Source organism: Emys orbicularis, chromosome 12 (genome assembly GCF_028017835.1).
Source record: "Emys orbicularis isolate rEmyOrb1 chromosome 12, rEmyOrb1.hap1, whole genome shotgun sequence".
Lineage (NCBI taxonomy): Eukaryota > Metazoa > Chordata > Testudines > Emydidae > Emys > Emys orbicularis.
Window position 1 is genome coordinate 32,894,414 of NC_088694.1, and position 26,375 is coordinate 32,920,788.

The window sequence follows — 26,375 nt, forward strand, 5'->3', positions numbered from 1 at the left end:
AGTAGTTAAATATCAGGCAGACTGCGAAGAGCAACAAATAGATCTCTCAAAACTGGGTGACTGGGCAACAAAATGGCAGATGAAAGTCAATGTTGATAAATGCAAAGTAATGCACACTGGAAAACATAATCCCAACTGTACATATAAAATGATGGGGTCTAAATTAGCTGTTACCACTCAAGAAAGAGATCTTGGAGTCATTGTGGATAGTTCTCTGAAAACATCCACTCAATGTACAGTGGCAGTCACAAAAGCAAATAGAATGCTTGGCATCATTAAGAAAGGGATAGATAATAAGACAGAAAATATCATATTGCCTCTATATAAATCCATGGTACGCCCACATCTTGAATACTGCGTGAGATGTGGTGGCTCCATCTCAAAAAAGATATATTGGAATTGGAAAAGGTTCAGAAAAGGGCAACAAACATGATTAGGGGTATGGAATGGCTGCTGTTTGAGGAGAGATAAATAAGATGGGGACTTTTCAGCTTGGAAAAGAGACGACTAAGGGGGATATGACAGAGGTCTATAAAATCATGACTGGTGTGGAGAAAGTAAATAAAGAAGTGATACTACTTCTCATAACACAAGAAATAAGGGTCACCAAATGAAATTAATAGGCAGCATGTTTAAAACAAATAAAAGGAAGTATTTCTTCACACAACGCACAGTCAACCTGTGGAATTCTTTGCCAGAAGATGTTGTGAAGGCCAAGACTATAACAGGGTTCAAAAAAGAACTAGATAAATTCATGGAGGATAGGTCCATCAATGGCTATTAGCCAGGATGGGCAGGGGTGGTGTCCCTAGCCTCTGTTTGCCAGAAGCTGGGAATGGGCGACGGGATGGATCACTTGATGATTACCTGTTCGGTTCATTCTCTCTGGGGCAGCTGGCTTTGGCCACTGTCGGAAGACAGGATACTGGGCTAGATGGACCTTTGGTCTTCTAGCACCACTGCTCCCAACCACAACCTCCCTGCTACAACACTCCACCCAGCCCCAGGGCCCCTACAAAATCTATCCCATCGCCAAAGTCCCCAGTTCACTCCAAGACGCCTGTCATGCCATCTCCAACACCTGGCCCACCGCCCCGCGTGCTGGGGAGAAGGACTGTGCCGTTATGCACCCTGACCCACACCGCCAGAAACAACAGCCACGTCGAAATCTGGCCCAGGAACTCAGGCCTCTGCAGCCCTCCCACCGGGCAGGCAGGCAGTGCAGAGCAGCATATAGGGAGGCGCTCTGGCTACGTGCCATGCTGGCCATTCCTGGAGGCACCCCTGCACTTACCACTTCCCTCCCCATGGCTGAGCCCTGTGTCCAGGACAGCAGGGCGGGGGGATAAGGCAAGAGGGAGTGCTTGGCACTGAACACAAAGGCCCTGCGTGAGGCTAGCACTAGCCCAGACACCTGCCTACCACATGAGTGCTTTAAATGGCCCCAGCAACTCCTGGTCAGGAGCTGGCCAGGCCTCAGCTCCACAGCCAGAAGGGAAGAGCTGAAGTCCCAGCAGGGTGGAGGTGGCCGGGGCAGTGGTGGGCCGAGCCCAGCCTGCACACTCCACCACCACCGCAGGGCTGAGATTTTTGGACCTATTCCAGGGAGTCTCCATGCAGGCTCCCTCCTCAGCGTGTGCGCACGGTATGGTGGTGTGTGCTCACACGTGTGTGTTTGTGGTGGGTGTGAAGGCTGCACCAAGTCCAAGCTGGCGTGCCGTGACATTTTAAACACCCCCAAGTTAGCGCACGTGTGGGTCTAGGCCCCACATGCTGGCTTTGAAGCCACCATGGCGGCAGGGTGTGGGGATGAGACGGGGGCTATGTGGCAGCAGGAGTCCAGGGGCACTTGGCCTGGCTCAGCCAGAATCCCTCCAGGGGCTCTGGGAAGGGGCCCTCTTTGAGAGGCTGCAGCAGGCCAGAGCCCCACTCTGGGGCACACAGACCCTGCTGCCTCCAGCCTGGACTTGTGGCTGGCACCAGTGCAGGCAGAGGAGTGGGACGGGAAGGGCCCGTGCAGTCTCTCCTGGCCCCTGGGGCTTGTAAGGGGTTTTGCAGCTGACCCCAAGGTGGGTGCTGAGGCTGGCTGTTGCTGTGACCCTCCTCTGGGACGGAAGGTAAGAAAGCGCCAGGAAATCCACACAACTGGCCAAAGCTGCAGCCCCTGAGGCTTTAGGCTGGGCTGAGCCTGGGGGTCTCACCGAGGAAGAGCTGGCAGCCAGGAGCACGGGGGTGGGGCTCACAGGAGGAGCGGAGAGCACACGTCAGGTCAGTTGCTTTAGTATTTTCAGGTCCCGGTTAAGATCATTCCTGCCGACTGTAACAGGCTCTGAGCTGCAGCCTGGCAACATGTCTGTCCTCAGTGACACTGCTCCTGGGAGCCCCTCAGGGCTAGCTGGCAGAGCACACACCAGGCCACAACTCACTGTAGCTAGCCGGCATCATGTAAAGTATCATCTGCAAACTGGCAATCCAGTGGTCCTGAAATCATGGACAAAGAGTTACAGACGCCGGAAATATGGTCTTAAAATGTGTTTGCCAGGCAGGCCATCGACCCAGCCTGCCCTAGAGAAAGGAATGGACATTTACTTGCTGGCCAGCTTGATTGCAGAGGACAATTGAAAATACATTTACATATAAGGTAAACAAAGCCAGCAAGTCGGGGAGATGACCACTTAACAGTCACCTCGGAGGATAGAGCCTGCACCCTGGGGAGCCCTCCTGGCTCTTGAACCAGAGACCATGAACTTTGGGGTAATATATGGAGAGAGGGGCCAGAGACATTCGAGTCATCGATCCCCAGGAGACAAAGGGGAGCTGCACCTGTGGACTTAATGAAAGTGGATCTTCTTAGCCTGGGAGGCAACAGGAGCTGGAAACTGACTAGAGGTGAGAAACCTGCTTAGACAGAAATTGTAACGTGCTGAAATGAAGTTTGAGTCACTAGGAAGCGTGTTTTGGTTTGTTTTATTTGTAACTCTGCCTGTCTCTTTCATCCTTTCCTATCAGCACTTAAATCTCTGCCCTTTGTTAATAAACTGATTCTGGTTTTACTACAAAACCATCTCAGCTCAGGGTAGTAACCTGGAGCGTGAGCTCTCAGCTCACCTACCAGGCTGCTGTGCATACTGTCTCTTTGGAGGCAGCAGGGGGAGAGGGACTGGACACTGCAGGGAGATGTCTCTGGGGAGCTTGGGAACTGAGCCCCCTGGCTATTGCCTACAAGGCAAGGTTGGACTGGCGGAGTCCTGTGGAGTTTGCTGGCAAGGCAGACAGGCTGGTGTGTCAGGGAGCTGACCCAGAGCTTAGCAGCTGCTGAGGCTGAGAGGGGTCACAGGAGGAACCCCAAGTGAAGCATCACAATCACGCTTGGGGCTCTGCAGACCAACATTCCCTGCTCAGCATGGCCTCTCCAATACACAGCTAGTCTCAGGCCCTTCCCTTAACACACACAACGGCAGAGTCCATGGACAAGCTGGAAGGCCCTGGCTGGCTTCATATAGAAACCTCTGGAAGTGAGGTGGCCCTCCTTTGCTGCCCGCTGCAGCCACGGGGCAGGAAACCACTGACAGCCCTGGCCCATTACTGCCCATGCTGAGCGGCAGGAACCTCTCATATTAAAGAGCTCAGTGGCTCTGGATCTGTCACTAGTCTGGTGGTTTCAGTTCCCCCAGGAGTCTGCCTGAGGGTTGTCTACACTTACAACGCTGTCGCACGTCAGTGTAGACACTGCCAAGCTGAGGGGAGGCCATCTCCCATTGGTGTAGTTACTCCACCTCCCCGCGAGGCAGTCGCTAGGTAAGGGGAGAAGTCGCCTGTCGACAGAGTACTGTCTGCACTGGGGGTCAGGGCGGTTTAACTGCGTCGCCCGTGGGAGGGGTGTGAGGTGTGTGTGTGTGTTTTTTTCACACCTGAGCAACGTAGTTCTACTGACCTAACTGCCTAGTGGAGACCAGGCCTCGTGGCAACGCCAGGGCAAGCAGAAGGCCCTTTCTAATCGTGGTCTAACAGCGTCACTTCCCAGCCATCTGCCAGAGGGAGGAGCCTCACCAGCTCTAGCCTGCATGGGCAGCACCCAAACCAGCTGGAACAGGAGAGGTAACCAGCTGTGAGTCCCACCCACAAACCGGAGGATCTGGGCAGGGCAGGAGAATGTACCGTGGTGCTGTTCTGTGCCAGTAACTGAAGAGCAAACCCAGGCTAGCTGAGCCTGCAGTGAAGCATAAGATTAGATGAGGCGAAATATGCATGTTGGGTTTTTGTTGTTTTAAATTCTAATGCTCTGGTGCAACCGCTAAATGAACTACACTGGGTTTGTCTATATGGCGAATTAGTATGTGGCAATCTGGGGTGTAAATCTACAGCGCTCCAGCCTACCATGCGCTAAGGCCATGTCTACACACGGGCACTACAGCAGCACAGCTACACCACTGTAACACAGTACTGTAGCTGCTTCCAACAGCAACAAAAGGGGTTTCCCCGGGGATGTAGGTAATCCACCTTCCTGAGCAGTGGTAGCTGATGGAAGAATTTCCCATCAACCTGGCCACGTTTACAGCAGGGTTTAGGCTGGTAGAGCTACATCGCTCAGGGCGCGCTCTGTCACTATGCTGCTCAAAAGTTTCAGTGTAGACCAGGTCTGTCTGTACGGCCCCTGTTGTTGTGCACTAGGAAGTGTAGCACACTGCTATGCACTAGGAGGTGTAGCACTGCTGCGCACTAGGGGGGTGTAGCATGCTGCTGTGCACTAGGGGGTGTAGCACTGCCATGCACTAGGAGGTGTAGCATTGCTGTGCACTAGGGGGGTGTAGCACGCTGCTGTTTCAAACAGACACAGATCAAAGCACACTTGGGAACGTTGAGGCTATGTCTACACTTGGAGCTGGGTGTGACTCCCAGCTTGCACAGACATACTCACACTGGCTCTCATCGAGCTAATGTGCTAAAACCAGCAGTGTAGCCATAGTATCACAGGCAGCGGCGAGTGGCAGCATGGGCCAGTCCCTCCAAGTGCAAACCCGCCTGGACCCCATGGGCACGTACATGGCACTGCTAGCCCATGCTGCCACTAGCTGCTGCTGGGGCTCCCCAGATACACTATTTGTAGTGCACTCATGCGTATGTCTGCACAAGCTGAGCGCTGTCAGTGAACAGCAGCAGGGGCTTCCCGGACAGTGAGTGGAGCGGTGGGGCTCTGGCTTCATCCCTCCCCTCTGGGGTGGTGGGACTCTGGCTTCACCCCCACCCCTGGGGCGGCGGGACTCTGGCTTCATCCCTCCCCCCTGGGGCGGCGGGACTCTGGCTTCATCCCTCCCCCCTGGGGCGGCAGGACTCTGGCTTCATCCCCCCCGGATCAGTGGAGCTCGGGCTGTCAGCCCCCCGGGGTGGGGGTCTCAGGCTGTCAGCCCCCGTGGCAGCGAGGCTCAGCTTTCAGCACCCTGGTGGCAGGGCTTGGTGTTTCAGCGCCAGCCCCAGGGCAGGGGGACTCGGGCTGTCAGCTCCACCCTGCCTTGGGCTTCAGCTTCGCCCCCCCCCCCCCCCGACCATACCCTGATTTTGTACTTTTTTAGCGTGACTATTCAATGAATTTTGCTTAATTTTACCATGACAAAATCGTATCCCTACTGACTTGTATCAGTAAAATCAAAACCCAGAGCGCAAAGAATGCAGCAGAGGTGGAAGCTGCTCTGAGGATATTTCTCAACAGTTGATTTACCTCAGTCTGGTGCCACTTTGCACTGCTCATATAAATAGCATCCATATAAATATCTACAAATCTGGTGCAAAACACAACCCAGGAGGGACTGTTAATCCCCCCGCTCAGTTAGTGTGAGAGAGAAGGAAGCCCTGGGATCGAGTCTGAACCAGACAAACAAGTAGCCCTCACACTCTCCAGGTATATCTACACTACAGACGCGCCAGAGGCACAGCTGCACTGTGTCCCTGCAGTGTAGACACTTATTACAGCAACGCAAGGGGGGGTTGTTAGTTAACCTGCCCCGTCGTGCGGCGGCAGCAGGGTCAATAGGGAGGGATGAATTCTTGTATCTACAGTGGGGGTTAGGGAACCCAAATAGCGCCCAGGGTGGGACATTTTCATAGCCCTGAGCAATGTAACTAGGCTGAGCTAAGTTTGGGTACAGACCAGGCCTCTGAAAGCCAGCTGGGAAACCCTAGCAAATGCCGAGTGGAGAGAAGCACCAGGTAATGGGTCAGATCCTTTGGGGTTTTCTATTCCAGTGGGAGTAAAGGTCTAACACAAGGATTAAAGAGAGCTTCAAGTCCAGCCTGACTATGTGGGAAGACGTGTGTTTAACAGCAGTATGAAGGATGGGCTGGGGGGGGGGGACACACGCCTGGCTGGGAATTCCCAGCTCACAAGTGGCCTCAGACTTTGCCTGTCCCTCACCCCTACCCAGGTCGTGGTGAGGGTCACAACCAGTTTGGCTCCTTCATTCTTTTCCGCTCCTCACTTTGCTGGCCTGCTGCAGCTCCTCTCTAGTTTCTCTACTTGTCACTTTGCCGGTCCCAGCTCTGCCACTGAGGCCTGGTCTACACTTGACCGCCAGGCTGACATGGCTACATCAGTCAGAGCTGTGACAAAACACCCCCTGACTGACCCAGCTCTAATCTAACCCCCGGTGTCAGCACAGCTGTCGGTCCTATCCGCTGGGACAGGTTGTGTCTGTACAGCCATAGCACTGTAGTCTCCATAGTGCAGACGTGCCCCGACTCTCTGACCTGTACAAAGGGGACAGCCACCTTGTAAAGTGCGCTACGTTCTCCGGGTGAAAAGCCTCCGCGTTATTACGCTGAAGCCATGCAGCGAAAGCAGCACCGCTACTCCCACGGCTCTCAGAGAGGCTCCTCTGCTTAGCTCAAGGGAGAGAGGTACAGAGCTGATGTTCGTTGCAAATCTCCCCACAGCCAACCCCAGCTGGGACAGATTCCTCCCAACTAACAAAAACCAAACAATTTACCCAAATCATTATCGCTCTGCTCCACAGTGCTACGATCACAGTGTATCAAGTTCTAAGCGTGAAATACAACTACCCCGAAAGGGCAGCTTCTCCACTCCTCTTCCTCCTGATGCAGCATTTACAAAGAGTCCCAGCACCTTCAGGCACCGGCAAACTGTCCTTAAAAGCTTTGGTATAAAGTGTCAATTTCTGGAGCCACAGCCATGGTCCTCTGGGGAGCCCAGTCTCTGACTGCACTTATCCATTGATGATCTTCTGGCTGATGTACCCAGGCATTGTGTAGAGTAAAAGGACCAGGAAGATGGTTACCACAGCAATAATGACCAAAGCAATGATGTACTTCTTGTACCGCTTCCAGATAAAAAAGATGAAGGTTTTCATGGGATTCACAAACCAGTTGAAGGATGTTTTTGGACGGCTAAAACAGAGAAAGGAAAAGGCTGTTGAGCTCAGACAAAGCAAAGCAAAGCTCCACCCAGTCGAATTCAGTGCCCTGGAAATATACAACATACTGTAGCTGCTGCTACTCATGGGCTGCGGATAACCAGGTACCAGATCAGTGGAGATCAGCCTGAATCCCTGAGCCCCCAAACTCAAATTGATGCCTGTGCCCACAATGTCTTCCTTCAAAACAGGACCCCATTCCCTGCATTCATTTCACTGCCAGCACAATCTGGAGGCTTCGTAGGATTCTTGCACAGACATTAGACCAGGGTAGTCGATGAGCAGACTGCGGGCCAAATCCAGACTGCCAGACACTTTTGAACAGACCACGAAATCTTTGTATTTACTTATTATTATTGTTGTTATTATTTTTGTATTATTTTCTCTGGAGCCTGGACCCTGCACTAGACCAGGGTTCTCCAAGGCACCCACGCTGTAGATGACAAATAGGCTCTCCCGGGGGGCGGGGGGGGGGGAGGAGAGGGAGGGACTTTTCACACACACACCCCCGCACACACACACACTTTTCATCTTCTGAGGCATGCAGAGCACACACCTGCAGGCCACGGGAAACATCCGGCAGGGCCTGCAGAGCGCTGGAGGATGACTGCACTGGCAGCTAACTAAGGCCTAGGCTGTTCTCCATTTTTGCACCAATGTAACTAGCTCACTAAAACCAATGTAGTTACATCAGTGCACCCTCCTAGTGCAGGCACAACTACAGTGATACACAAGCCCTGTCGCTTGTTTCAGTAAATATTTCAGAACCGCTCTGCCCAGGGACTCTACCTGCAGCCTCAGCCAGGATGGCTCTGCCCCAGGGACTCAGCCCACACTCTCAGTGGAGATGGCTTCACCCCAGGGACTCCGTCTACAGCCTGAGCCCCGGAGTCCCCAACAACTCAGTGTCTCTGGATTCTGATCTTGGTTCCATTCAGCCTGAAAGCTCCTCCCTTTTCCCTCAGTGCCTGTGCGCAGGCTGACCCAAGCTGAGAGCAGGCATGGTATCAACCCCCAGCCTACATTCCAATGCCTCTCTGCCTGGCACGTGTACATGGCACAAGTCGGCAGGGCCTGCTGAAATCCATCCTTGAATACTTAAGGAGCTGAGGAGATCTCTGAGCCATTAGCGATTCTCTTTAAAAAGTCATGGAAGACAGGAGAGATTCCAGAGGCCTGGAGGAGGGTAAATATAGTGCCCATCTATAAAAAGGGGAATAAGGACAACCCGGGGAATTACAGTCCAGTCAGCTTAACTTCTGAACCCGGAAAGATAATGGAGCAAATAATTAAGCAAGCAATTAGTGAACATCTAGAAGATAAGGTGATAAGTAAAAGCATGGAATTGTCAAGAACAGATCAGGTCCAACCAATCTGAAAGCTTTCTTTGACAGGGTAACAAGCCTTGTGGATGGGGGGAAGTGGTAGATGTGGTATATCTTGACTTTAGTAAAGCTTTTGATACTATCTCACACAACCTTCTCATAAACGAACTAGGGAAATACAACCTAGATGGAGCTAGTATAAGGGAAGTTTGAAAGAATTGGGTTTGTTTAGTCTGGAGAAGAGAAGACTGAGAGGGAACATGATAACAGTTTTCCTGTACATAAATGGTTGTTACAAGGAGAAGGGAGAAAAATTGTTGTTCTTAACCTCTGAGGACAGGACAAGAAGCAATGGGCTTAAATTGCAGCAAGGGAGGTTTAGGTTGGACATTAGGAAAAACTTCCGAACTGTCAGGGTGGTTAAGCACTGGAATAAATTGCCCAGGGAGGTTGTGGAATCTCCATCATTGGGGATTTTTAAGAGCAGGTTGGACAAACACCTGTCAAGGGACCGTCTAGATAATACTTAGTCCTGCCCTGAGTGCAGGGGACTGGACTTGACGACCGCTTGAGGTCCCTTCCAGTTCTGTGATTCTATGATTGATACTCACTTGGGCTTCTCCAGGGGTTCAGGCTCTTTTCGGCCCAGACCAACAGGGCTCTTCTCGGCCTCCTCCACAGTCAGTAGCTGGAACTCAGCTTCCACTTTACCCTGCAGAGAAACACACTTGAGACACACTGGTGTCTTCAGGACGAGCCAGGCTGATACTGTCTTGTCTAGAGTTGCAGGGCCAGGTTTTCGACGGTTGCTCAGTGGGAGTCAGGCACCAAACCTGCTCAGGAGCTTTGAAAATCCCACCAGGTGCCTATCTGCATCTACAGGCACCTAAATACCTTTGAAAATCTGCCCCTCGGGGCCTTTCTGGCCTCTGTGTCCCAGTCCCCTGCACAGAGTGGCCTCAGGAGCCTCTCACAGCTCCCGACACTCACTTCTCGCCAGTGCCATCAGGAGCGAGTCAAGGCAGCATCCAGACACACCCGTGCCCCCAGAGCCCTGGCAGGCTGCCTGCCCATGCAGCCACCTCCTCGAGGCTCATCTCCTAGAGTAGGAGCTGCCCAGCGCAGGGCTCTGCGCACTGTGCCTGTCATGGGGGGTCGGCGTGTCGAGTGGCGCTGCCCCGTTTGCCCAGTGCAGGTTGATACCCCCCGTCACAGTGCCGTTCCTGGTGCTTTAGACATATCCTCCTGAGCACGGACACTACAGGACCGGTGAATGTCCACTCGAGACAAGTGCTCAGCACAATGACTGCCCTCTCCAGAGATCAGGCACAAAAGGCCTCCCTCTTCCACTTGCCCAGTGAGAGAAGCCAGAGGCGTTGTCCCAGCAGCCCACCGGGAGTGAACACGACCTTCCTCCCGGCACACTGAACCCAGCCTGCATTCCACCGTGGGGCCGAGTCCCACTGGGACACTGCTAGGTGCTGCTGCATGGAGCTGTGAGCACGGGCGCATTGCAGCCATGCTTCCTCAGCTGCTGGCACCTGGTTGGTTTGTGCAGCGAGAGGGGGAACCTGGTGCAGGCGTATCAGCAGCACGCCAGGCTACAGCCCCTTCCCCTCCCTCTGCTGAGACCTTGGCCGCACCTCTCCCCACACACCTGCTGATTTTCACATGCCCTGTCCATGGCTCCTCAGAGCCCCAGGACCTCCTGGCCACCCTCTTCCCGGCTGGGAAACTCCAACTAGCCATTGCCAAGGTCAGGGGACATTTCAGCTCCTAGCCCCACATCCCCAGCTACCAAATATTCTTGCCCTTGCGGGGAGCGTCCTCACTCAAACGATAGGAGTCCACTCAGGGCCTTGGGGGAAATGCTTGCCAAGTCTAGGATCACATCTCACCACTATGGCTGATTCGGTAACTGCCAGTGTCAGGCTCTGTCTGAGTCCCAGGGGGATCCTGGGGCAGCCAACCCCACGCCCTCTCCTGTGCTTGTTGACAGGAATCACAGACCAGGCAGGAAAGGGTGAAACATCTGCGAGATCCAGGCAGCTGGAGCTCAGTGGGGAACCAGGCCTGACTTCTTGCTAGTCCAAGCAGGAAGCTGGAACCAGCCGGGAGAGGAGGCTGCCCTGTGCCCAGGAACAGGGGACTCAGAGAAGCAGCAGCACCCCCACCAATGACAATGCCTTCACACCAGCCCTCCTCCTCTCATCTGCACGGCAGGGAAAATCTCCCATGGACACTGCTGCCCCCAGCAGACCGCTCAGCTAAGCAAACAAGCTCTCTGAGCTGGAGGCTGAGAGCACCGAGCTATGACACTCTCTGCCATACCCACCGGTCCTGGGACATGCAGCCCCACGCCCACGACAAAGCTTTTGCAGTTAGCCATGGCCATGCCAGTGCCCAGCTGCAGGCCTCACACTCCACAGAGCTCAGGCAGGCACTGAGCACTGCCTCACGGCACAAGGGCTCTGCCCCTCTCTCCTGCTCCTTACCGTCAGGAGGTACTTGTTCCCACTGGGGTCTGTAAACTCAATGTCTTCCGGCTTAATCGACCTCCTCTTCTTCTTCTTCTTCTTCTTCTCCTTGGCCTCTCGCTCCTCTCGCTCCTCATCTTCCTGGTCTTTCAGTTTGATGAAGGGCCACCAGCCCCTCATCCGCTTGTTCCGGAAGATGGAGAAGCGGGGGGTGGCCTTTTCCTTGGCCATCTTAACGGTGCACTGCTCAGAACTCTTGGCTGCCCGCACCATGTCGTTCAGCTTCAGTTCAATGGACCCTTCAAAGACAGGCAGGAAGTGAGGACCTCAGGGGTCGATCATTAATGTAAATGCAAGTAACACATTAGGGCCAGCATCAACATGCTGCTCGGCCTGCACCCATCCCAGTCCCCAGAGAATCAGTCACAGGCAGTGATTGTTTGTAGCTCTCAAAGCAAAGGTCCATCAAGAGTGTTATCCTCACTTGAGGGATGGGGAACCTGAGGGTCGGAGGGAGAGGAAGTGACTTGCCTCACATGCTGAGTTGGTGGCACAGCCTGGAACAGAAACCAGATCTCCTGAGTCCCACTCTTCCGGCCTAGCCATTTGACCACTCTGTCTCCTATACAGAGTCACACCTGAGCACTGCAATGCCACATTATGCCTCTCATCAGTACCTCTAGGTCTAAATCTACCCTCTTCTCACACCCCAGCTTGTCCCTCATGTTCAGTACAGAATGATAAAATCTTGACATTGGGGTGGGAGAACACTTTGTTCAGGCTACAGCCAGGATGCCAGCACCATCGCCAGCTCCCTCCGGTTCTATTTCCCTCATTTTGTGTCTTTGTCACAAATGTAAGCAGCTCATGTCCCAGAAATACCACGATGCTCTGGGTCTAATGTTCTCTTCTTGCCATCAGTAGATGGCACTGCTGAGCAGGTTTGCTTTATATGCCTTTCCATGCCAATGAAGCCTTTTGAACTGATTGGCAATGGGTTCATGAATAAAAGGAGCTTTTCTCGGGGTTAAAGGTGTTACCCAGAGCTGGACGAAATGCAGGATTTCCAACTCACAGGAAATTTCATTTTTAAAAATTTGGCTTTGTTCCAAATCGTAACGAAGCTAAATTTTTAGAAATTTCCTGAAAACCAGAAATCCTGAATAAACACTGTTTCAGAAACATTGACGCATGCTGCTTCCCACACAAAACCAGCTCCCGGGACTCCGACAGCAGCTGAGTAAAACTGACATTCTTAAAGAGACATGGTGGGGGAGGGAATATCTTTTATTGGACCAGCTTCTGCTGGTGAAAGAGACAAGCTTGTCTCTCCAATATCCTGGGACCAACACTGCTACAGCAACATTGCAAATGCCATTCTTGTCAGTTTCACTGCTGCTGTGAGCAGAACCTGCTACCACAGGAATGTCAGGTTCACCCAGCAGCACCAGGGGCTCTAAGGGCCTGCAGCTCTGGGGCATCCTCACCATGGGGACAAGAGGCCCTGGCTCTGGGCTCCTGACTCTGCAGCAGGAAGCCTGGAAGAGGGAGTTCTCAGCCCTTCCAGGCTCCTGGCTGTGGAACCAAGAGCTGACCAAGGGCTTTCAGGCTCCTGGCTCCACGGCAGGAGCCTGGAAGCCCTGGCTTGGCTGTGTGCCCCGGAGCCCTAGACGCTGGAAGACTGGGGTCTCCTGAGCATGGGGCAGCCTATACGGTGGGGCTGTCTCAGAGCTGTGGCCCCTGGAACCCTGGGCTCCTTTGCAGCCTGGCAAGGTGGCAGGTTTCCCACAGAACACTGAACATGTGGTGAATCTGAGCTGTGTCTATGAAACGCTCCAGGTTCAGTGAATTGGCATTTTCCATCCAAACTGTTTCAGCAGAAAATTTTCATCCATCTGTATTACACCTCTACCCCGATATAACGCTGTCCTTGGGAGCCAAAAAATCTTACCGCGTTATAGGTGAAACCGCGTTATATCGAACTTGCTTTGATCCGCCGGAGCGCGCAGCCCCGCCCCCCCGGAGTGCTGCTTTACCGCGTTATATCCGAATTCGTGTTATATCGGGTCACGTTATATCGGGGTAGAGGTGTATTATGCTTGCAATATAGCACATCCATATGCTTATGTTCCCCTCAGAGGGCCTAGTGTTTAGGGCCGAGGTTCAAAGTTTGGATAACTTAAGCCTAACAGAAGTAGGGAGCATTTTCTGCACAGTCTGAGAATGAAAGGAACATCCTGAAAGGAGAGAAGACTTGTCCGCAGTCTGCCCATGGTATTTCTAAGGCACCTGCCACCATGGCATCTAAGTGCCATCAGCATCTCCAGCCACTACCTCTAGGCTGAAAGCTTCCTCCTGCAATCAAAGGCCCTGGTTCAGGCTGACCCTCTGACACAACAGTATTTCTAAAGCTGCCTGAGGGCTCCTGGACGGGGGAGCTCAGAGGCAGCGGGAAGGTAGTTATGCAAGAGCCAGAGAGAAGGTGAAGGTCACTATGCAGAGCAGCAGTGGGGTCAGCTTTGGAAGAAGCTGCTCACTCGCCCCCTGTTCCATGGTTAGGGGGAACAGTACTGCACAGTGCAGAGATGGGTCAGAAGATGAATAACTGGCTTGAATGAGAGAGTTTAATCCCAATGCCAGGAGTCAACTGGAACCTGGTAGGACCCTGGTGTTGTAAGCAGCAGTTCTACCAGTGGGCCAGGAGGGAGCCTGCAAACGTAACAGAGGGCAAGTGAGCTCCCTGCAGCCCCAGCTCATCTCGACTGGGAGCCATTTCCTGCAAAGCTCAGGGTGGGCGGCCTGGGCAAGCGGAGCAGGCAAGGCACAGAGAAACAGCCCCCTTCTCTCAGCAGGAGGATACTGTACCTAGAAAGTCATTCGCTGAAATCCTGTCATAATCCCAGACCTGAAGGACCAGGACAGCTGGCTCCCTGAACTCAGATTCCTCCAGGGAGAAGATGGAGTCCTTCTTCTTATAGGAGATCTCCTTCTCGGTCGGGAGGTAGTCGAAGTGGAACACAAACCTCCAGTTAAAGTTGCCTTCCCCAGTCAGGGAGTTAAAGTGAACGTCTGTTTCTTGTTTCTCATGGTCCAGACCTTTGATCCAGCTGCAGAAGAAGCTCAATTAACATCAATCGTCATGTTAAAGCAGCCCCAAGTGTCAGCGTCACTAAGCTGCAGGGGTGCTGGGAGCAAGGGCCCCAGGCTGAGGGGCAGCGCTCAGTCACTGCCCGACAGCGCCTCACAGCAACGAATAATAACGGGCTTAGCCAACGAGGCTCAACTGATTCAAATGGCAGACTGGAGCATGTCAGCGGGGCCAGGTCTATGCTGGGCCACAGCCATTATGAGGGCTCTAAAGGGGCCTCTCTCCAGCCTCTCTTTTTGGGAGGTTCAAACCCCACCATTTAGATGGTCCAGTATCGGATTATGGGGACAAATCAGGCACTTGGTTTTCTAAGTAATAGGAACTGAGCCCACAACTAGTTGCTGATGCAAAAAATGCAGGAGGGAATTGCACGCTTTGGTAAGCTGGCCCAAGGTGTGTAGAATCTGCATCCCATGTTAAGGGGAGACAGGGCCTGGGCAGGCTCAGTCATAGGGATAAGGACTGACGTGTTCTGAAGAACAAGTCTGGGCTGGGTATCAGGGCCAAGGCCTTTGTGGGTAGACTAAATGGACAATGAGCTAGACTCCCCCAGGAGGTGGAGGCCCCATGGCTGGTGAGATACGAGGAGGGGCTGGTGATGTCTGTGGGACTCAGGCAGTAGGGAGTGCTGCACAGTGTCCAGGCAGGGTCAGACTGGACAGGCCAACTACTCATTCTCTGGCCCTGCGGCTGTCTCTGCTCATATGATTCCCCATCAACTCGGGCACCTTTTCACGTAGATGTCGCTGGAGGTTTCTCCTGTTATTGGATTAACGTCATCAAGAACCACGTCGTCTGTGTTCCAGATGATGACACGCAGCTCGTAACTACCAGAAGGGAAAGCCAAGGGCAGGTGAGAGAAGCACATTCCAGTTCAGTGTTTGTCAGGGCCAGGCAAAGCTACCCCCCTGGGACAATGGCCTGCACCAGCACCCACTCAGCCCGGCTACCCAGCCTAGTGCTGTGCCTGCTGCAGCTCAGGCCAGGGGCCCAGGACACCTCGCAGAAGGCCCCTCTCATGTCACTCTGGCCCAGTTTTGCAGACTCTAGTACAAAGAGGTGTCTGAACCAAAGCACATCTCCAGCGTACTGGAATCTGCCCAGCACGAGTCAGGCAGAAACAGCAGCAAGAACAATAATGGCCCAGCCTTGGGTTTTTGAGGCACCTGCGCTGAGCTGCGTGCTGACAGTGGTACTGCTTCAGCTCAGACGCTGCTGTCTGGGGTTTGGTCTCCGCCTGGAGCAGACGTAAACCCAGGGGACACCTCTCCTCCCAGCCATGTCTGTGTGAGGGGCAGGAGCAGCTTTCCCTCCTCTCAGCCACACGGCATGTGGGGACAGTGGGAGTCCCTAGGAGAGCAGGATGAGGTGAGGCCTGCAGCCCCCCTGAACCAGCATAGAGAGGAAGCCATGGAGATGTGCCAGGGGCCCAGAGCTGAAGCAGTACCACTGTCATGGCCTAGCTGTGAGCCTCCAAGGCTGACAAGACCAGTTAGTCTGCCCTTCTCACCCAGTCACTGCCTTCGTGGGCACAGACTGCACGGGAGACATGCAGAGCGGGACCCCAGGCTGCGGTTATAAACACTGGGTTTGTAATGGCTCCATCCCCATCTCCTACAGGCCTGTACCTGATTGGCAGCCGTGGCTTGATATTGACAGGGGGAGGTGCTGGGACATCATTTGGAAACATGTCAATCCACATGTGGAGGGAGCCCTGCAGAAAGGAAAGAGCTGAGCTGCTTCAAAGGATTCACCAAGGCTGAATTCACGAACAGATTTACTCTCCCACTCCCTGACCTCCAGAGAATCCTCTTCCCAAAGCCACTGACCCTTCCTCACACTTCTGGGTCACAGCAACCCTCACAGCAAGCCCCTCAGGATACAGAGAGCACATGCCATCGCTGGGAAAGGCCTGCCACATTGTAGAAGTCGCTTGAATTTAAAATGTCTCCTTATGGGGGGAGGGAGTATTTTAAGGAATAACGTCTGCTCAGGACGTTGTTACCATGGGGTTCACTAGCATCCTTACTAAATGGTTGAATACAAGTTATTTATTATGTAAAACTGAACTAGAACATTTCTTTTCTATCTCACAATAGCATCACTTCACTGGATGTTTCATACTTGTCAGTGGCAACCTTAATTTGTTCTCTACTAAAACATCTCACCCCCAGGCTCGGCTTCCCATCAGTCTGATATTGATCCTGGACAAGATTATGAAACGGTGGATATGGGACTTGATTCATAAAGAATGAAAGGAGAGTAATATAATCAATGCCAATCACCATGGGTTTAGGGAAAACAGACCCTGTCAAACTAACAAAACCCAGTGAATTGAGAGAGGATGGGGACAGGTATTTGTGCCTGATGGTATGGGTCCCTCTGAGGGTTTGAAACACCAATTGCACCATCTCCTCTCTCCACTGTTGAATGTCAGAGCTAACTTTGATTCTATTAGGAGTCTAGTTACAGGCTGCTGAGCTGAATTCACTTTGGGCCAATGGTGCACCAGCACTGGGGCTCCCCTACTATACTATGAGCTGAAATCACAAAAGAGCTAAAGTTATTAAGAGCTGAGATCCCTGAGTGCTGTGTTAACTAGTGGGGGAGCCTGAAGCTATATTGCTCAGCAGCTGGTGGAGCAATTTGTGGGGACGACTGGAGGAGCAGCGAGCGGCGCGGAGCCTTGCGGGGCCGGTTGGAGTGGCCCAAGGAATGGCGGGCGGAGCTGTTTGCGGGGACGGCTGGAATGGCTCACAGGTCGGTGAGCGGAGCGGAGCAGCTTGTAGAGCGGAGCAGTTCGTGGGATGGCAGGAAAGTGGACTGGCTCGTGGTGAAGGCTGCGGCAGAACCCCCACAGAGAAACAGACGGCTGGCCAGCCTTGGATCACGTAAGGTGCCCCTTAACACCCTGCGTGCCCCCCCCTTTTACTCTGGGGCTGCACTGACCAGGGACAGAGACTTTGGGGGGTTATTGGACTTTGGGGACTTTGGGTGGTTGCTGGAGCCAAGAGACTTTGGGGGTGTTGGACTTTGGGGACTCTGGGTGATTTTTGGGTTGCTGGATTCAAGAGCCAAAGGGAAAGGACACAGCCCAATTTGCTGGGGTGGGTTTTGCTCATGGTTTGTGTTATGAATCCTGTTTGTGGTGTTTTTCCAATTTTATGCTGATGTCGTTTACCTCATGTTATTAAACATTTTCTGCTACACTCAGACTCCGTGCTTGCGAGAGGGGAAGTATTGCCTCTTAGTACCCAGGGGGGTGGTATGTAATTGTCCCAGGTCACTGGGTGGGGGCTCGAGCCGGTTTTGCATTGCGTTATTGAAACGGAACCCCTAGATACAGAACCCGGCCCTTGTTGCTGCCAACTTAGATGGGCAGAAGGGTTACATTAAAAAGGGGAAGAAAGAGAACCTGGGGAACTACAGACCGGTCACCCTCACTACAGTCCCCGGCAAAATCATGGAGCAGGTATTCAAGGAATCCATTTTGAAGTACTTGGAGGAGAGGAAGGTGATAAGGAACAGTCAACATGGATTCACCAAGGGCAAGTCATGCCTGACCAACCTGATTGCCTTCTATGATGAGATAACTGGCTCTGTGGATATGGGGAAATCGGTGGCTGTGATATATCTTGACTTTAGCAAAGCTTTTGATACGGTCTCCCACAGTATTCTTGCCAGCAAGTTAAAAAAGTATGGATTGGATTAATAGACTATAAGGTGGATAGAAAGCTGGCTAGATTGTCAGGCTCAACGGGTGGTGATCAATGGCTCAATGTCTAATCTTCTATGATTCTATGATTAGAAACCATGCTTGATCATGAGACACTCAGCTCAATCTATTTAGCTTAACAAAGAGAAGGTTAAGGAGTGACTTGATTAGTCTATAAGTACCACCATGGGGAGCAAATATTTAATAATGGGCTCTTCAATCTAGCAGAGAAAGGCCTAAGAGAAAGGTCTAACATGATCCAATGGAAGGAAGTTGAAGCTAGACAAATTCAGACTGGAAATAAGGTGAAAATTTTTAATAGTGAATGAGTAACTATTGGGCCAATTTACAAAGGGTCATGGTGGATTCTCCATCACTGACAATTTTGAAATCAATTGGCTGTTTTTCTCAAAGCCCTGTGCTAGGGATTATTGTGGGGACGTTCTCTGGCCTGTGCTGTACAGGTCAGATGAGATGATCAGTGTGAATTTACATAGGATGTCAAAGTGCTGGACCGAGGACATCAGTATAATTAGCCCCATTTTAAAGATGGGAAACTGAGGCCCATGGAGGCAACATGATTTCCCCAAGATCACCCAGCAGACCAGAAGCAGGAAAAGAACTGGTTTGCTGAGTCCCAGGCCAGTGTTCTAGCCACTAGGCCACCCTGCCTCCTGCAATATCCAGCTAGCCATTTGGCATCTGTACAAACCAATGCAGTTCTGTAGCATCAGCAAGTGAGGCGCTGCCTTTGAAAGACTGGCCTTACTGAACAAGATAAGGCTCTCAATTTTACAGCTCATCCAGAGCTGAGTGCCCCAGCCATGTACCTGTGTATTGAATCTGTCCTGGCTAAGGACCAGTGCTGCCTGCTGAGTCACCACAACCACTTCCTCCTCGCTGGAGGGCTCTCACCCAAGTTCTGCCCAGACCCAGCCAGCCTGCGAGATCCATTGCGAGGTCTGGTAGCATGGCTGCAGTATTTCGGTGTGGTCTCATCCATGCCGTACAGAGAGACTCTCAGCTCCCTGTCCGGTGATGTGATGCTGTAGCTTTGGCTATGCTGCCAGCGTGTTTGTGGTCCATTATCAGGCCTGGTTCTTGCCATGTTACTGGTGGTGTCTGTAGCCGTACTCACCGGGCATTTGGGGGTGAGCTGGAGAGCTGGGACTGTGCCCCGTACAGCATCTCAGCAGCACACAGTGATGGAGCCACACACAGTGCCTGGTGCTGCCCTTTGTGCTTCACCTCCCCCGGCTGCCACTTCTGAAGGTTCGATTTCTGCTGTCCTGTCTCGTTTCCTGCACCCGGCATTACCCTCTGGGAGCATGAGGGACTAGCCAGGGTGCAGGATCTCTACAGTCTCAGCTGTCATTTACCAACAGCTAGTCTCCAGCTGTTCAGAGTGCAAAGAATGCCTCCACCAGGTAATGTGAGTGACACGGGGAGTGGGGTGCTCCATCTGCAGAGACCCTGACACAACAGTTCTGAGGGGTGAATGGCCTGGCTCATTTCAGTGGGTGTTGACTCAGATGCCAATTCACTTCACTCTAGTTGTGGTGGATTCTCCATCACTTGCTATGTTTAAATGAAGAGTGGATGTTTTTCTAAAATGAATCAATGAATCTAAGTAGATGTGTGCATGCCCACAGCCCTGGTATATGGCAGTGACTACCTGTACAGAGGAGATTCACTGTCTCTCACTCTCTTCTTCTTCTTCGCTATAAAGATCTCCCATCACTTTTGCAAAGCAGGGTGATAATTCGGAATCCTGGATAAGCTCCTGTAGTGAGGTGGCCTGGCTCCCAGCCGCCCCAGAGAGGGACGAGCCCCTCTGGATGCCAAAGTGGGCGGAGCCACTGGAGCCTGCGCCTGCCCCCCAAAGGTCAAAGCGCAGGACCGGAAGTATAAAAGCCGCATCCCAGGGCTCAGAAGCTGCCTGGCCGCCGGAGAAGCCAGATGCTGGGGGCCTAGCTCCTGCTGGGGAGACTCCGGCAGCCTGTGACCGACCCGAGGACTGGCCATACCAGTCAAGGCCTGATGATGACCAAACCCCGGAGAAGCTGTCAACCCTACCGGAGAGAAGTGACCCAGAGGAGCTGCCAAGCCTACCGCTCGCCGAGTACCCTGAGGAGCCCATGGTGCTCGATTCCGTGGAGGACACCGACCAGACGCAGGTACTGCTAGAGGGGGAGGTAGGAAGTAGCCCGGGGGAAGCCGACCCTAGTCTGGCTGCGGCACACCCAGAGCCGATGTCAATGTGTTGCGGCCAGGATCCCCACTGACACAATAGCAGGCTGCCTGCCGCTGTTAGGGCCCCGGGCTGGGACGCATGGAGTGGGCGGGCCTGCGTCCCCCCTGCCACCCCACTCACGGGTGGCAGTCTCCCCCTCGCCCCAGATGCTCTGAACCAAGAGTCTGGGTTTTTGATCCTGTGCTATTTGCTCAGCCCCTACCTGAGGGCCAGAGCCCCAGACTGTTTGTTTGCTGCCCCGCCCTGACCCAGGGCCTGGGCCTGATACTGAACTATTTTGCTCAGCCCCTGCCTGAGGGCCTGAGCCCTTGACTGTTTCCTGCCTCACCCGACTAATTCCCTGACTCAGCGGACCTCAGTAGTGAGGCGGCCTGGCTCCCAGCCGCCCCGGAGAGGGAGCCACACTGGGGCAGGGAGGAGAAGCCCTGGACCCTGGCAGAAGATGTGGGGTTGAAGTCCCCGTCTCGGGAGCCCCAGCCACCCTAGTGGCAAAAGTTGCAGGGCTGAAGCCCTGACCCCACTCTGTGAGGAGCTGGCCTGAGCCCCTCTGTCTCCCATCCCACCTGTGGAGCTGGGGCTGCGTGCTTCTGTGGGGCAGTGTTTGGCTCCGCGGGGAGGCTAGGACCCTCATCTCATGGTAAGGGGTCCAGGGCCAGGGGGTTTGGATAAGGGGTGGGGGCAGTCAGGGGACAGGGAGCAGGGTGGGTTGGATAGGGGGTGGGATCCCGGTGGGGGGGTGGTTAGGGGCAGGGGGTCTCTGGAGGGGGCAGTCAGGGAGCAGGGGGGGTTGGATGGGGCATGGGAGTCCCACAGTCTGTCGGGGCAGGGGGTGGATAGGGGTCAGGGCAGTCGGGACAGGGAGCAAGGAAGGTCCTGGGGGGACAATTGGGGGGGTCTTTGGAGGCGGTGGTCAGGGGACAAGGAGCTGGGGGGGTTGGATGAGTCAGGAGTTCTGGGGTTCCTGTCAGGAGGCAGGGGTTGGAGAGGGGTTAGGGGAGGCAGGGAGCAGAGGGGGTTGTATGGGTCAGGAGTTCTGGGGGGGGCCTGTCAGGGAGTGGGGAGCGGTTGGAAACGCGGGCAGTCCTGGGGGTCTGTCTAGGGGCAGGGATGTGGATAAGGGTCGGGGCAGTCAGGGGACAGGTAGGGGGTAGGGTCCTAGGGGGGCAGTCAGGGGACAAGGAGCAGGGAGGCTTAGATAGGGGGAGGGGTTCTGGGGGGCAGTTAAGGGCAGGGGTCCCAGGAGGTGGTAGTTAGGGGACAAGGAGCAGGGGGGGTTGGGAGTTCTGAGGGGGGCAGTCAGGGGGCGGGAAGTAGGAGGTAGTGGATGGGGGCAGGATGGGGGTGGGGTTAGGGCAGGGTGGGGCTCCCTGGGTGCACACCCTAATGAAATGGGCTGCGCACGCCTATGGTTATGTGGTAAGCACCAAGCAACATGTTTATTGGTAGTGTATTTTTTTAAAATAGGACTCGTCAAATTAAAAATATTGACTTGGGTTTGCCAAGATATCAAGTTATCAGTTATCTAAGGGAAAATATACAATTATGACTTATGAAGTGTGATGATGACACCAAATACTGGTGGAGTGGTAAACAGCAAAGAGAGCAGGTCACTGATACAGACTAATCTGGAGCGGTTGGTAAGCAGGCCTCAAACAAATAGCAAGCATTTTAATTAGGGCTGTTGATTAATCGCAGTTAACTCACATGATTAACTTAAAAAAAAATAATTGTGATTAATCACAGTTTTATTCGCACTGTTAAACAATAGAATACCCAATTGAAATGTATTAAATATTTTGGATGTTTTTCTACATGTTCATATATATTGTATTATGTATTGTAACTGAAATCAAAGTGTATATTATTTTTTATTACAAATATTTGCACTGTAAAATGATAAACAAAAGAAATAGTAGTTTTCAATTCACCTCATACTGTACTGTAGGGCAATCTCTTTGTTGTGAAAGTGTAACTTACAAATGTAGATTTTTTGTTTGTTTGTTACATAACTGCACTCAAAAACAAAACAATGTAAAACTTTAGAGCCTACAAGTCCACTCAGTCCTACTTCTTGTTCAGCCAATCGCTAAGACAAACAAGTGTGTTTACATTTACAGGAGATAATGCTGCCAGCTTCTTATTTACAATGTCACCTGAAAGTGAGAACAGGTATTTGTGTGGCACTTTTGTAGCCGGCATTGCAAGGTATTTACGTGCTAGATATGCTAAACATTCGTATGCCCCTTCATGATTCGGCCACCATTCCAGAGGATATGCTTCCATACAGATGACATTTGTTAAAAATATAATGCGTTAATTAAATTTGTGACTGAACTCCTTGGGGGAGAATTGTATGTCCCCTGCTCTGTTTTACCTGCATTCTGACATATATTTCATGTTATAGCAGTCTCGGATAATGACCCAGCACATGTTGTTCGTTTTAAGAACACTTTCATTGCAGATTTCACAAAACGCAAAGAAGGTACCAATGTGAGATTTCTAAAGATAGCTACAGTACTTGACCCAAGGTTTAAGAATCTGAAGTGCCTTCCAAAATCTAAGAGGGATGAGGTGTGGAGCATGCTTTCAGAAGTCTTAAAAGAGCAACACTCCGATGCAGAAACTACAGAACCCGAACCACCAAAAAACGATAATCAACCTTCTGCTGGTGGCATCTGACTCAGATAATGAAAATAAACATGCGTCACTCCGCACTGCTTGGATTGTTATTGAGCAGAACCCATCATCAGAATGGACGCATGTCCCCTGGAATGGTGGTTCAAGCATGAAGGGACATATGAATCTTTAGCACATCTGGTACGTAAATATCTTGCAACGCCGGATACAACAGTACCATGAGAATGCCTGTTCTCACTTTCAGGTGACATTGTAAATAAGAAGTGGGCACCATTATCTACTGCAAATGTAAACAAACTTGGTTGTCTGAGCAATTGGCTGAACAAGAAGTAGGACTGAGTGGACTTGCAGGCTCTAAAATTTTACATTGTTTTATTTTTGAATGCAGTTTTTTTTTACATCATTCTACATTTTTAAGTTCAATTCCGTGATAAAGAGATTGCACTACAGTACTTGTGTTAGGTGAATTGAAAAATACTATTTCTTTTGTTTTTTTACAGTGCAAATACTTGTAATCAAAAATAAATATAAAGTGAGCACTCTACACTTTGCATTCTGTTGTGATTGAAATCAATATATTTGAAAATGTAGAAAATATTTAAATAAACTGTATCCTATTATTGTTTAACAGTGCGATTAATCATGCAATTAATTGTGATTAATTTTTTTAATCACTTGACAGTCCTAATTTTAATACAACCAATATAAGGTCCTTCATCGAGGAACAAAGAATGCAGGCCACACTATCAAGATAAGTGACTTTATCCTGGAAAACAGGGACTGAGAGAGACTGAAGAGGTCCTTACGGATAACCATCTGAACAGGAGCTCGCTGTGCAATGATGTGGCTGAGAGGATGAATTTAATCCTTTGATTTATAAACAGGGGAAATAAAGTAGGGACAAAGAGGTGCACATTACCTCTCTAAATGGCATTGGTGAGACCATTACAGGAATACTGTGCACAGTTCTGGTGTCCACACTTCCAAAAGAATGTTGAAAACTTTGAGGGTTCAGATAAAAGCTACAAGAATGATTTGAGGTCAGGAAAACCTGCCATATAGTGAGCGACTAACAGAGTGCAAGGTATTCAGCTCAGCAAAGAGAATGTTACAAGGTGGTCTACACACACCTACATGAAGAGAAGAGTGCTGATAGATGAGGGCTCTTCAGTCTAGCAGAGAGTCAGAACAAGATCCAACGGCTAGAAGTTGACACAAGATCAATTCAGACTGGAAATAAGGTGGAAGTTTTTAGCAGTGAGGGTAATTAACCACTGGGACAACTTCCCAGGGATGTGGCAGGTTCTCTCTCACTTGAAGTTTTTAACTCAAGACTGGATGTCTCTCTCCAGATGACCTACTCTAGCTCAGTCACAAGTTACTGGGCTGGATACAGCAAACAGAAATCACCTGGCGAGGTTCTCTGGCCTGTGCTATGCTGGAGGTCAGACTAAATGAGCACAATGGTTCCTTCTTGCCTTAAAATCTATGGCATATGCCTCTCTACATTACATTCTGTCTAATTTCAGCTCCTTACTTGAAGCCACTGAGCAGTGCTGTTGCTCACTTTAAAATGCTGCCAGGTTCTGCCCCAGAAGTGGCTGCACTTTATCAATAAGTTATTAACTGATTGCTGGGTCCATAGTTTTTTATTATTATTTGTACTACAGCAGTGCCTAGAGGCTTCAGCCAAGCTCAGGGCCCCACTGTGCCAGGATGCCCCTGCCCTGAAGAGCTTGCAATCTAAAGACACAAGACAGGCAAAGACTGGGAGGGGGAAATGAGGCAGAGAGAGGGGAAGTGACTTGCCCAAGGTCACACAGCAGCAGTGGCAGAGCCAGGAATAAAATACAGGTCTTCTGACTCCCAATCCGGTGCCCTATTCACTAGACCACACTGCTCTCCAAGTACTGTGTGCTGCTGTCCGTAGGATGAACAGCCCTGCACTCTGAGGAGAAGGCAATGGTTTACTGAGTTCAGTGATGGTCACTTCACTATCAGAAAAATGACAAACAATTGAAGGGTGTGACCCCAAGATATGGTGGGGAATTGCCCATGGTGCTGCAGGGGGTATAGCTAGGAGTCGCCGGACAAATCGGAGCAAAGGAAAACGTAGACAAGACATGCAAGAGATGGAGGGAGAAACTGAAGCTGAATGTCAGGAAACCTTTGCTGTTGATGAGCTCTAGTCCAGTGTGGAACAGTTTGCCAAGGGCAAAGGTGGGAACTCCATTGCTTGGGACAGTTCCTGCTGGACTGGACAAAGCTCCAGGGAGGAGACGGTGAAGTTCTGGCTAAGGGTGTGACCAGCTGGCCCAAAGAGCTTTGCTAGACTTACAACACACTGGTACTCCGGTGTGAATAAACGTGTTCGTCTCACCTGCACGAGCCCGGGGTTCTCTGCGTTGTAAAGGCCCCGAATCTCCACGTGCTCCGGGACCAGTTTGTACCCGTACTCTGGCATCTCATCCCAGTGCTGCAGGACATACAAAGCCTTCTGCTCATCATATGCTGACCAAGTCTCATCATCCATTTCTCTCTTGTCTTTCACAAAGGCCTCTAGAACACAAGACAGCCAGTCAGAAGGATCTAAAGACGTGGCCAACAATGATTACTAGAGCTGTAAGGGAGAAGGCTGGAGCATCCGAGCACACCAAACATCTATACAGAACAACGGAATGGGACGAAGAAGAAGGGGAGAGCTGTGTAGAGGAGAAGTGGTTAAAAGTCCCAGGGAGCTGCTTTTGAAGAAGGCAGAGTGTGGTGGAGAAATCTTTTGAGTAAAGATCCGACTAAAGAGAAACAAGGGAAAATGACAGTGAGCACCTGCTACCCCGCCCCCAGAACAGGAAAAGTGGGGGAACCCAAACTCCCAAAGCAGGATCCCTGCCCTCTGGGGGAGTTCAACTACCCAGATCTCTGCTGACCAGCAGGACACTCTCATGGGAGGCTGCATTTCACATGCATGTGTGGTGTTGGGAGAAGTGGGATGTGGTGTTTTCCATATGCTGATAATACAAACTCTGCATGTTCAGCTCAGCCTATGCATCTAAATCTAGCCTTACTCCATGTGTTAGTGAGACTGGGGCATGCATGAGGCACAGATGGCTCAGGCACAATCTAGATAAGCCTGAATGAGATGAAGGATAATGGAAAATAAAAGCACAAAGAAAACCCAGTCAGGAGAACTGTCAGTGTCGATGATGGACAGCTAGTCAAACAGCTGCATACAGGGACTGTCCATTGTAGCTTCAATGAAAAATAAGCAGAGCTCTCTCAGGGGGAGTGTTAAAAGAAACAATCAAACCAAACCTAGCACACATGGCCTGCGTGACAGGCTGACGCTCAGCAGGGCAGCTGGTCCAGGGGCTCGAGCACCAGCTAGGAATTTGTGT

At 51.7% G+C, this 26,375-nt stretch overlaps 1 protein-coding gene across 1 annotated transcript in view; it reads right to left on the reverse strand.

Annotated features, from left to right (window-relative positions):
• Positions 1 to 7,217: 7,217 nt before the first annotated feature.
• LOC135886680 (fer-1-like protein 4) overlaps positions 7,218 to 26,375 on the reverse strand; it is a 106,038-nt gene continuing 86,880 nt past the window's right edge. Inside the window, exons 39-45 of the mRNA XM_065414465.1 lie at positions 25,361 to 25,539; positions 16,003 to 16,088; positions 15,103 to 15,201; positions 14,092 to 14,333; positions 11,245 to 11,525; positions 9,361 to 9,461; positions 7,218 to 7,398 (exon numbers count right to left, since the gene is read on the reverse strand). Coding sequence (XP_065270537.1) covers positions 7,218 to 7,398; positions 9,361 to 9,461; positions 11,245 to 11,525; positions 14,092 to 14,333; positions 15,103 to 15,201; positions 16,003 to 16,088; positions 25,361 to 25,539 — 1,169 coding nt within the window. The remainder of the gene's footprint in view (positions 7,399 to 9,360; positions 9,462 to 11,244; positions 11,526 to 14,091; positions 14,334 to 15,102; positions 15,202 to 16,002; positions 16,089 to 25,360; positions 25,540 to 26,375) is intronic.